This window comes from Balaenoptera acutorostrata, chromosome 13 (genome assembly GCF_949987535.1).
Source record: "Balaenoptera acutorostrata chromosome 13, mBalAcu1.1, whole genome shotgun sequence".
NCBI classification, from domain to species: domain Eukaryota; kingdom Metazoa; phylum Chordata; class Mammalia; order Artiodactyla; family Balaenopteridae; genus Balaenoptera; species Balaenoptera acutorostrata.
The window spans coordinates 12,845,681-12,858,140 of record NC_080076.1 but is presented as its reverse complement, the minus strand read 5'-3'; the positions used below and the strand labels follow the sequence as shown (position 1 = coordinate 12,858,140).

At 41.0% G+C, this 12,460-nt stretch overlaps 1 protein-coding gene across 2 annotated transcripts; it reads right to left on the bottom strand.

Annotated features, from left to right (window-relative positions):
- Positions 1-2,532: 2,532 nt before the first annotated feature.
- On the bottom strand, positions 2,533-9,020 carry LOC103011993 (serpin B3-like). Of its 2 annotated transcripts, none has more exons than XM_057526962.1 (7): positions 8,856-9,020; positions 8,156-8,224; positions 6,668-6,796; positions 6,235-6,352; positions 4,984-5,126; positions 4,529-4,684; positions 2,533-2,937 (listed from the first exon to the last, which is right to left on the bottom strand). In XM_057526962.1, exons 1-7 carry the CDS (start codon positions 9,018-9,020, stop codon positions 2,533-2,535), a joined length of 1,185 nt encoding a protein of 394 aa, XP_057382945.1. The 2 variants fall into 2 exon arrangements, with proteins under 2 accessions (XP_057382945.1, XP_057382946.1); XM_057526963.1 differs by having other exon boundaries at positions 8,168-8,224.
- Positions 9,021-12,460: the final 3,440 nt, after the last annotated feature.

The following is a 12,460-nucleotide window of genomic DNA, read 5'->3' as shown; positions in this document are numbered from 1 at the left end:
CAGCTCACAAAGAAGAAATGGTAATGTGAAAGAGGTGTCAGCCCAAGCTGTGGTGGTGGCCATTTTGCAGAAAATAAGTGTGTCAAATCCACACGTTGTACACCTTCAACTCACTCAATGTTATGGGTCAATTATATCTCAATAAAGCTGGAACAAATAAAATTGCATGACTGTTTTGTGAAGTGGTTGCAGCTTTTGGGTCCGAACCAGTGGTGTAGGAGAGCTCTGGTTGATCTACATTCTCTCCACACGGGGTTTGACCAGTCTTTGTGTTTTAACTTTGGCCACTCCAATGGGGACGAGGTGGTATCTTGTGGGGAGGTATTTTGTATTTACATGTATTTCTTTATTACACTTCTATTATATTTATTTTCATTTTTAAAACCACATAACATGTTGATTTTTACTACTTTCCATTCAAAAATAACTTTATTGATGTATGATTGATATAGAAAGTGCTGTACATATTTAATGTATGCAACTTCATGAGTTTTGAGATGTGTATACATATGTGAAACCATCACACTAATCTATGTATTAAGTATATCCATCACCTCCAAAAGATTTTTCCTGCCCTAAGAAAAGTTATGTTTTAGGAAATAACAATTGTCAATACTTGTCCTTTATATTTTGGTGTATTTCAGGGTCATATATTGGCATTCCTTTCTTCTCACTTTATTCTCTCCCAGTATGATCCCATCTTTGCCTTTAGCTACAGTTATTGTATTTCTCTCAGTATCTCTAAAATTTATATCATCTCTATTACTTACCAGTTCATATCCCAGTTCTGAGTTCTAGACTCTTCAATTCTTGACATGGGTTACAGAGCACTTCATGTTTTGGTAACAGCTCACCTCTTCAACCTCATCATGCTCTACAATTTTGAATTTTCATATATGATAATGTATTTCTAAATTACCTTTTCTACGTGTGGTGGGTCACTGGCACTTTGCTCAAAAGAAGAAGAAAGGAAAAGGAACAAATGACAAAAATGGCAAGAAAATGGGAGAAAATATTTGCAAACGAAGCAACTGACAAAGGATTAATCTGCAAAATATACAAGCAGGTCATTCAGCTCAATATCAAAAAAACAAACAACCCAATCCAAAACTGGGCAGAAGACCTAAATAGACATTTCTCCAAAGAAGATATACAGATGGCCAAGAAGCACATGAAAGGATGCTCAGCATCACTAATCATTAGAGAAATGCAACTCAAAACTACAATGAGGTATCACCTCACACCAGTCAGAATGGCCATCATCAAAAAATTCTACAAACAATCAATGCTGGAGACGGTGTGGAGAAAAGGGAACTCTCTTGCACTTGTGGTGGGAATGTATGTTGATACAGCCACTATGGAGAACAGTACGGAGGTTGCTAAAAAAACTAAAACTGGAACTAGCATATGACCCAGCAATCCCATTACTGGGCATATACCTTGAGAAAACCATAATTCAAAAAGAGTCATGTACCTCAATTTTCACTGAAGCACTATTTACAATAGCCAGGACAAGGAAGCAACCTAAGTGTCCATCGACAGATGAATGGATAAAGATGTGACATATATATACAATGGAATATTACTCAGCCATAAAAAGAAACAAAATTGAGTTACTTGTAGTGAGGTGGATGGACCTAGAGTCTGTCATACAGGGTGAAGTAAGACAGAAAGAGAAAAACAAATATGCTAACATGTATATATGGAATCTTAAAAAAAAAAAAAAGGTTCTGATGAACCTAAGGGCAGGACAGGAATAAAGACACAGACGTAGAGAATGGACTTGAGGACACAAGGAGGGGGAAGGGTAAGCTGGGATGAAGTGAGAGAGTGGCATTGACATATATACACTACCAAATGTGAAATAGATAGGTAGTGGGAAGCTGCTGCATACATAGCACAGGGAGATCAGCTCGGTGCTCTGTGACCACCTAGAGGGGTGGGATCGGGAGAGGGGGAGGGAGATGCAAGAGGGAGGGGATATGGGAATATATGTATACATATAGCTGATTCACTTTGATTTTCTTTGTTATACAGCAGAAACTAAAACAACACTGTCAAGCAATTATAGTCCAATAAAGATGTTAAAAAAAAGAATGACAAGAATAAGTCATTGTTTTATTGATAATGCATTTCACAAAATCAAAAAATTTAGACATGTAAGGGTCCCATATATCACCTAAATTCAAATAAATGTGTCTAAGTGAAGAGTTTTGAATAGTAGATATAATTTCTGAAATAGGAGGTATGATATTTCAAACTTTGTAGAATATAGAGTGTTGAAATAACCTTTTAGAATATACTGAACATCTTGTGCGAAGAGCAGTTACCATGGGGAGACAGAATAGGTTTACATGGGTTTGTAGAAAGAGAGAGACAGACAGACATGGTATTTCAACCAACACGTTCTTAGTGATGACTATATGAGTTTGGATAGGAAAATGAATCAAAGAGAACCTGTTACTTCCAGCAATCAAGGTTCGGGAACAGCTCTGTGAATGTCCCCCGAGTGTAGCCGTTGGCTAATCACATCTAAGGGGAAGAGACTCTGCCGTAGAAGAGGATGCTGTTGGTCTTGTTGTGCTTGATGAAGAACAGGAAAGGGTGGTCACAACGGAAACTGTCTGGAATCCCAGATGACGTAGCACGAAATACTATTCCAGTCACAACTGCGGCCTCCGTGCCCTCCTCATTCACCTCCACGAAGGACTTGTGGAGGACTTTCGACACCACCAGATCGCGTGTCCCGGTCATGCCTGAGAAGTCGGCTTTCTCCTTATTGAAGGCGTCCACCATCCCCAGGGCTTCCAGCGTGGTCTTGAGGTCACAGCTCTCCTCCACTTTGAACCGAGGTAGGTGTAAATTCACTTGTCTCTTCCTCATATTCTGTGGGCTCGTCCACTCTATTAACTTCTCAGCAGTGAGTTGATGTTCAAGCTATAACAATGGAAAAAGGAAAAACTGGCACGATTGTCAGTGGACATGGAGCCCCCCTTAACATTGGATTGAAACGTGGAAATCCTTTAACAGTAAACATAAATACAGGAGATTCAGTTGATATGGTTTTATCTGAGGAGGTAAAAATAACAGAGTCCTGAATATATATTATATAATCAAAAAAATGTTCCTATATTTTCATGACTTTGTTATTTTTATGTATATATGTACACATTAATAATATATGCATATGTATAAATATCTATACAAATGTATATATGTATAATATATATGCACACATATATGCAACAGAATGGTGAAATAAAATTAGTTGTAGAAGATGAGCCACCCACTTCTTAGGCTTGTTCTCTATTTCGTGCTTCACTTTCAAATAACCTCTTGTCAATGTCCTTTCGTCCATAAATTATTACATAGTGCATTTTCAACGTATAGCCTACTTTTATTCCTTTTTCTTGCTTCTTTTATTTGTAAACTTTTCCTGTATAGATATATGTTTCTCTAATCAAGTTTACACTGTTACATAATACTATCATTAAATTGATATTCAGTATATATATCTTTATTTAATATCTTTTAAGCATTCACTGCATGTCAGTCCCTAACCTAACCGAAGGTAATGCAAACATGTACCATTTTTCCTCATTTAAAATTTTTCATTATTTTGAGCCACTTCTGTCCAAAAGCTTTTCCCCTGTTTAGACTTGTTGTTATAGGATAAAATCCTAGCACTGGGATTCCCTGTCATTGATAATGGGGAATTTAGAGCTGAAGCCGAAATATTCTGATGACTCTTCACATTTATTGCCATGTTGCTTTCCCTAAGAATTTCCAGTTTCCAGTGTTATGAGATATGTATTTTGAGTGTGGCAAGTTTACTGCCGCTTCTGCATCATCATCGACTATTACAGTAATTGCTTATGGCCTTTTATGGAATGTCCTTTTATGCCAGATATTGTTATTGATTTTTTTACATATTAACTTTATTATAACAATGCTAACAGGAAAATTCTATAATCACCCCCTTTTTTGAAATCTTAGCAATGAGGCTCTGAATGAGCCTTTGGTCCATTTTGAGCACTTAGGGACCAAATACTTCAAAATTGAAAAGTGGGCATCAAGATAATCTATTTGTCCACGGTCTACAGAAGCACTGTGAATTAGTGGGCAATATGTAACCACTTTGTTTTTTTAATTTCCTTATTTTACTTGTGAGTGAACTTGCAAATAATTCTATGTGTCACCTATGTATGAGTGTTCATTTCCTTGTCTTCAAATGAGTGGACTGGAATATATCAGAGGTTCTTATGGTTGCAAAATAGTTCTGTGTGTATCTAGGTATATTTTTTTTGTGAACTGACATTCCATAGTTTCATCAGAATATTAATGTGACCTGTGAGGTACAGATACACTATTCGTATCGTACTGTGATCCCTAAGGTATTGATTTTATTTTTTTGTTGTTTGCTTGAGCTCTGCCAGCCACTAGCACCAGTCTATGAGCAGCCCGTACGAGCAGTGTCTCACTAGGAATGTAAGCAATAGTAGGCAGCATTGGAGGTACCAGCTTTTACCTTCTGCAGACCATCTAGTTCATTGGGCAGCAGCACCATCATGCTTAGCTCTTCACCTTTGTACGGTATTTCCAGGATCTTGACTTGCATGTCCTCCAGTGACGTGAAATTGAAGTGATTGGTTTGTTTCATCATCTGCACAGATTTGCTTGTATCCTGCAATAAATTCATGTGGCAAAAAATGCTAAGTGAGCATAAGTCAAAAAGAAAGATAATATTATTGTAATACCAAACACATCCTCCTTCTAAGAGATGATCTCCAAAATCTGTGAATTAGAGACAAGAGTTTCTTCAAGGACTCCCAACGAAATAAAGTTAAAAAAAAAAGACAAGAAAATAAGCCTTGAGAAATTCTATCTTCTACCTGCAGCAGCTATATATTAATCACTAGGTATTTAAATTTCACACTGAATGTGTAGCTATGTTATATTATATACATAATTTATAGACAATACCTTGTTCAGCCAAAATTTTTCCTCCTCAGTATTTTCTTTCTTAAATTTCTGGCACCACTGCCCTTTGAAATAGACTGCGTTCACCAGAACCAGAACGGTCAAGCTATCAAGAGAGTCTTCGGGAAAGAGATCCTTGATTTTTTCTGCAAAGAAAGAAAATCAAAGGTTTGTCATGAAAGGCACAAGTGGTTTGTCTGGAAGATGCTTTGAGAGGTACAACGGATGACTAAATATTCGCACAAATCACCGCATTAGGGACTCTGTGCCCGATTGTTCACGAGGTGAAGCTTTCCTCCTGGCACCAGCCTGATGGAGTCGCCCTCATGCAGACCCCCCTTCTTCTGACTGGGAACGTGTTTGGTCTCTGTGCTGACATCAGTCACCTCACACTGCATTCTGATGAACTGATGTCAGCTGATCTTTCCACTGGTCAGTTTTCCCCCTCCCTCCCTACCACCCTCCCTGTCCCCTCAATAACCCCCACCCTCCCTTGTTTCCTCCATCCTTCCTTCTATTCTTTTCTTCTTCACTTTCTTCTTTGCTTTCTATTTTTTCAAACTGAACTCACTGCTCAGAGGAAATGGGCCTGAATGTTCTTTAGGACAAATGACATGAACGCTAAAATCGAAAACATGTACTCAAACACCATTTCCCGGGGTGACTTTGTCTTCATTTGCCAGGTTGAGTTGCTGTAGGTTTGGCCTGTATTTAGGATGGGAGGTAGGATATGGTGCATGGAATGGAGACATCATCCAGCCGCCTTCCGTGGTTGGGGAGGACAGCTGTGACCATCCCTGCAGGATGCGGGGATGGGGAAGTGGTCAGGCTGCTCCTGCTGCAGATGGCAGGAAGGGTCGTTCGCAGGAGGGCGGCTCGTTTCCCAGTTAACAAAGGATAAGGGAACCCTTTCAATATTATCTCTTAGGGATCATAATCCAGACGTTCAGCCTCGAATTTAAAGAAAAAATGCGAATCAACATGAAGTTTGAGCAGAGACTTGGGATCCATAGAGATACTGTCGTCCACAGACTCAGCTGAGTTTCCAGGTAGCTGGTCCTGGGATCCCTCCTGGGCTCCCCTTGTTTCTCTCCACACTGACGTGGACCATTCCACCCTCTGCAGTGCCCTCCTCCATCTTCTGTAATCTCATCTCACCCCGGCTCCTGGCACCCCATGCAGGGGCCAGCACAGCGTTCACACACAGTGGGGACTCTACAGTGATTTTTAAGGAGTGACTCTCTCATAACCTACCATTAGTTTGGCTTTCCACCCAGGAATTAATCACCTTCCGACTCTCTTCTGCAGCATTGTCAAAATCAGCAGATTCCACACTGGCTAGGTAAAATTTCTTAACATTATCCATGTATGCCTATGGCATGGGCAGGAAGAAAAGGAGGGATTAAGAGTAATTTGACACTAACTGTGTAGGTATTCCCAGATTAAACTGTGTTCAGTGATGACCAAAGAGAGTACCTGAAACGATCCTTACACCCACTTCCCCGGTGGGTTGTCAGGCTTTGGGACACTCCAGTGGGGGGCGTCGTGGTCCAGGAGCTGAATGCCCCTGGGGCAAATGCTCCCCATGTGGGTCAGCCAGGCTCCTCTGCCTCCCCCTCCCCCATTAGGAGATGGGATCAGAGGACCCAGGATGCAGACCAAAGGTGTGACAGGCCATGAAACTTACCTGCAGAAACAGAAAAGTCTTTTCTCCATAGAGCCTGTTGGCTATGTTCAGCTCATAGGCGTCAGTGGATTTCTTTAAGTCAGTCAGAAGGTTTTGAAATTGATGATGAATATATCCTGGCTTTTCAACCTTCAAACACCAGAAAGTGAGCTCATTGGATTCTCATTGTACATAAATACTACACCCCCATAGGTCTGTGAGCTCCGTACCTAGAGTTTGGTATCCCCACGGACGACATTGGTTGCTATCTCCCCATATATGGTGTATTTTACCGGAAGTACCCTTCATAATCCTTCCATTCAATCTTCCAGGTAATTCTTCCTTCCTGCTCTAACACACTCCAGTCTTTTCTCTTTTGAACTAGAGATGCAGCACCATTCCACTATTGGATTGTGTTTTGTCTCAAATGTTTTGGGACCAGCTAAAACTTAAACTCCTTTGAGCGAGAACCATAGTGCATCTCTAACAGTCATCAACTGTATGAGAACATGAAATTTGTATATTGCCCTATGTTATGGCATGAAGCCCTGTTTTACTCCTTGGAGGGATTACTTTCTAAGACCCCTTGATTGTGCTCTTTGGCTGTTCCTTATGCCAGTCACTCTGAAGTAGGAGCAGTGTGTCTCTGGTACACTGCTAACAGCTGTACATCAGCCTAAGTCTTTAGTTCAATTGACATGAAAACAAGAGAGTTCAGAGAACTAAGAAACTTCTCCAAGGAGACAGAGCCAATTTTTCAACTCACGCTTATCTCACCCAGAACCTTCCCCTTGCTAACTAAGAGTTTTGGACTATTTAGGCTACCAACCATAATTCTCACTCAATCATTTTCCAAAAAATAGTTGATCATATGCTTATTGCTGTTACTCTAATTTAGGGGTTAATTAAAATTATATAATTTTAGCAACATATTGTGATTGCTATAGTTATTATTATTCTATAATAATAATACATAACGTTTATGGGGGTTTCTGTCATCCAGGCACTGTTGTCCTGTTTTACATGTAGTTGCATGTCTTGCAGCAGACTCTTTATTGCTCCTAGTTAATCTGTATGAAGTCAAATTGTGGCTCAGAGCAGTTGTATTTTGCCACGTTCCCCATTCCTGAACAGAAGAGCACAATTGGAAGCTCCTGAGTTGCCTGGCGGCCTAGTGGTTAGGATTCCGGGCTTTCATTGCCATGGCCCGGGTTCAAGCCCTGGCCGGGGAAGTGAGATCCTGCCAGCTGTGTGGCATGGCACAAAAACCATTCTTCAGTTTGAAGCTCCTTTGGGTTTCAGAACCCTTGCTCTTAAGAACATGCTACTCTCCTTTCAAGAAAACAAATATATAAAATAAATAAGTACATAATATGATATGAGAAACAACTCTGTCCAATCTATTTTGCTTAAGATGTCCCCTAAAAATTGGCCTTTTCCTGTTTATCTGAAATTCCCAGTTTAAACTCTGAACCTCTTGGACATGTGATCTCCTTCTAGATTCAATGCTCTGTGACTCACGGGATCAACTGTAGTTCCTTCTCTTCTGTTCTCTGCGATTTCATTAAAGTGCAGGACCTGGAGGAGACAGAGAGTGGGACAAGGAAACTTTAGAGATCTATGTACCCCAGAGTAAATAAAAAAGAAAGAAAAGAAGGAAAGAAGGAAGAAAGAAAGAAGGAAGGAAGGAAAGAATGCAAACAAACAAATAAAACAAAATGCCAAATCAAAAAAAAAACAAACCCAAAAAGAAAGAAAGCAAAAGAACAAAGAAATGTTCCATGCACGCATTTGCTCCTTGAAAAACACAACCTGCGTGTGAAAAACACAAAGCTGGTTGATCACCAGCCAGTTCAAAGAATCCTGATTCATTTTCATCCATTGCTGAGGAAACATGTAAAGATGACTCCCATGGATTTTAGTCAGTGCACCACAGCTACCTGAACTCTGCCATTTAAAGCCTCACCTGTGGTCACTGGGCAGTTGTAGGGTTCATCCCAGCTCCCAAAGGAAGTCTCGGCACAGGGAAGAGATGGGGCGGATCACTGGGGGGAGAGCATATGCTCCCACAGCTTTGTGCCTGCCCAGTCATGGGGAGTTTGCAGCTTCCTGTGCTACCCCTGGGGACAGCCAAATCTGTGATCATCTGCACAGAAGCTGACAGAGAAACCTGGACAAACTGGTATATGTAAAGGAAGCTGCAACCTACCTTCTGGATTTCTGATGCCGTGTGTTCTCTGGCCCCCAAGGAAGTCATGGCTAAGGCTGACATGATACTCAAAGGGGAAAAGAAGATATTTTCCTTCTCTGATTGTCTGATCTGTTGGAACAGGTCGACTGCAAAGTGGATGATTGCTTCACCGAGTGAACTCATGGTGGCTTGATGTGGTCTGGAACTCCTGGAGAAGCATCAAATTTATTTTATAATGAATTTTTTGGAGGGAAGGTTAGTCTGTAATAAAATTTTCATAAGAAAAGCCTTATATGTGGGTTGTGGGATTCTGAAAACTATAGCTTCCTTCCTTTTACTTTTAAAGCTTTTTTCAATGTACATGTATATACTTCATAATTAGAAGACTATGGAAATAGTATTTAAAGAATACTTTTGTGGGGACTTCCCTGGCAGCGTGGTTAAGACTCTGCACTTCCCATGCAGTATGGTGCAGGTTTGATCCCTGGTCAAGGAACTAAGATCCCACATGCCGTGTGGTGCGGGGAAAAAAAAAAAAAAAAAGGTGAAGAAAACTTTTGTGAAAACGAATAGAATATCTTTTCTTCCTTACTGGCTGTACTAAGACTGGGTAGAAAATGCATTATAACAGATCTAAGGCAAAGATTGATGTGTAACATCCCACCATCTCTCATGAGGCCCCTCTATGCCTTTTTCTTGAGGGATCTGTGGGTACTGGACATCCTATCCCTCAATCACACTTCCTCTTAAGGGAGCATTTGGTTTTTGGAAATAAATAAATTACCTAAAGATTAAAGGAGATGAAAAATTGTTTTACCTTTGCCCTGGCTAAAGAATAAAATACAATCAAACAAAACAAATTAGATAAATGATGTAGCACACATCATTGTTATTATTTTCAGGAAGGATTCATGTAGTTAAGCAGAGCTGCTGGAAGCACTTACCTGTGAGCCTGGAGGAAGCAGAGGTGGGCAGGCAGCCTGTGAGCTGATTCGCCGTGAATGGTCAGGTCTGGACTATATAACGCTCTCTTGCTGCCTCCCATCCCTCACAACAACTGGTATTTCAAGTAAAGCAGCTTCTGATTTCTTCACCAGGCTACCCATCACCTTCATGAGCATGAAGTCTCTATGAGTAAAGGCAAGATGATTGTTCTATTCTCGTACGTCCTTTTCACCTGCAGGAGAAATTGTGACCTGCGATCACTGGCTCATATGAAATGCATGTAGGTGTCTTCCCAACACCAAGGAGAATAACGTTAAATTCTAACTTCTTCACATGCCCTGAGCTACTGTGCCCAAGCAGAAATAACCCTTAAAATATCTTTCTTGTCTTACATGTTGAACTGTCTTTAAGACCACTTCTAACACCAACAATGAAAAAGCTTATGTTTTCTATTTTATGTTCTGAAAGGGCTTCTCCAACCTGACCATTTTCTTCACAATTATTCTGTATAACCAGGAAAATAGCTCCAATTCTCAACTTAAGAGATACTGGCGAAGTGTCTCAGCAGTAGGTGGAGAACAGGCATCATTTGCCTTCCCCTAAAGGCTGGACCGTGGCCGTGGTCCTCCCTGTGACCCCCATGCCCCTTGCAGCCAATCCCAGATGGCCAATGACTTCTAAGGTCAGTGGGAAGCTCATTTCCCTGCAGTGTAATCAGCTCTCAGTGAGAAGGACAATGGATCCAAACAGGGGCCATTTTGGTGGCAGTATTCCAATTTGTTGTACAAAGATGTATCAGAAAAATAAATTGTTTGAACGCCAGAATTATCACGTTTCTCGGTTAGCCTGCTATTCTTTACGCCATCTTCAAATTCGTGGTCTTGAAAACAGAGTCAAATGCCTGTGAGAAAAAAGCAGGAAAAAGTGTTCTTTTGAATGCCATGGTTAAGTCTCTTATCATTGGAGCTGTATTCTCTTCAGGAGCATGGCATTCTCATAGCAGAATAATATTAAAAACAGTTGACTTTTACTGAGGGGGGTATGTATTCACTCATTTCCCTCTTTAACAGCTTATTCAGGCAGATCCCTTTGTTCTCCCCATTTCACAGATAACACAGATGGGGCCCAGAGTGGTTGAGCAGAAGCCCAGGTCTCTAAGTTAGTGAAGTGCACAGGTGAGGTATCCAGGCAGGCAGCTGGTTCAGGAAGCTGTGTGTGTGTCCACGCCCCACAGGGCAGTCTGTTGACGGACTCTGCTCTTTTAGTGACATAACTCCTTGTGTCTAAATGACAAGAACCTGTTTCTTCTGAACTTTCAAAAGAGATAATGTCCTCCCGCAAAATCTGAGGTGGTGGGAATGGGTCCCCCAAATGGTCCCCTGTGGGCCCCTCAGTCACTAGGAGGGAAGGCTGGGGTTCAGACACTCTTTTAGGGCTCCATCCAGAGACCACCAGGGGCAGTGAGTGGGGAGTGGAGTTGGGCTGGTTTCCTTGGTGGGTGTGACTCTGAGAGAGGGTCAGGTGCTCACTTTCCATTCCCTCACACTGCTCTATCCAGCTGGAATTTGGTAGAAATGGATCACTTTGAGAGGGGAAAAAAAGATGGAGAAAAGGAAGTGTTTTTCTCCAGAGGACACTGCTCCCTGTGGCATGGCTGTCAGGGGGGAGGGTTGCATTTCCAGGGTATCTGGCCCACTATCTCCCCTGCCACAGGTGTGGGATGTTTGTACCGTGGAGCAGCTTTCCAACAGAGATTATCACTCACATACAGTCAGCCCTCCATATCCATGGGTTCTGCACCCACAGAGTCAGTCAACCAGATGGAAAATATTTGGGAGAAAGTTCCGGAAAGTTCCAAAAAACAATCCTTAAATTTGCCCCACACCAGCAACTATTTTACTTTGTATTTACGACTCTTTACGTAGCCTTTACATTGTACTAGGTATTATAAGAAATCGAGAGATGATTTAAAGTGTAAAGAGAATGTATGTAGGTTATGTGCCACTTTATATAAGGTACTTGAGCAATCCTGTATTTGGGAATCCTTGGGGTGTCCTTGAATCAGTCTCCCGTCGATCCCAAGAAATGTCTGTAGTGTAAGTTTCAGCTTTTAAAAATGTATAAGTCATTGGTTTTTAGGCCAGTGACAAGGTTGTGCAACTATCACCATGATCTTTTCCAGAATGATTTCATTTCTCCCCAGAGAAGCTCCCTACATAGTTCTTTCTTCCCCCCGGTTTTTGGAAACCACTAATCTACTTCTTGTTTCTATGGATTTGTTTATTCTGGATATTTCATATAAATGGGATTGCACAGAGTGTGGCCTTTTCTATCAGGCTCCTTTCACTCAGTATAATATTCTCAAGGTTCATCCATGTTGTAGTATAAAATGGTGCATTTCTTTATATAACTCTATTATGCACCATTGTATGAAGTACCACTTTTAAAAAATGCATTCATGTGTGGATGTACATTTGGGTTTTGTGTACTATTGTGAGTAATGCCGACATGAACTCTCATGCAGAAATTTCAGTGTTGACGTGTGTTGTAATTTCTCAAGCATTTACCTACGAGTGAAACCCTGGGTCAATGGCAAGTCTATGTTTGATTTAGAAGAACTGCCAGACTGCCTTCCCCAGAAGCTGCACCATTTATAGTCCCACCAGACTATGATGGCA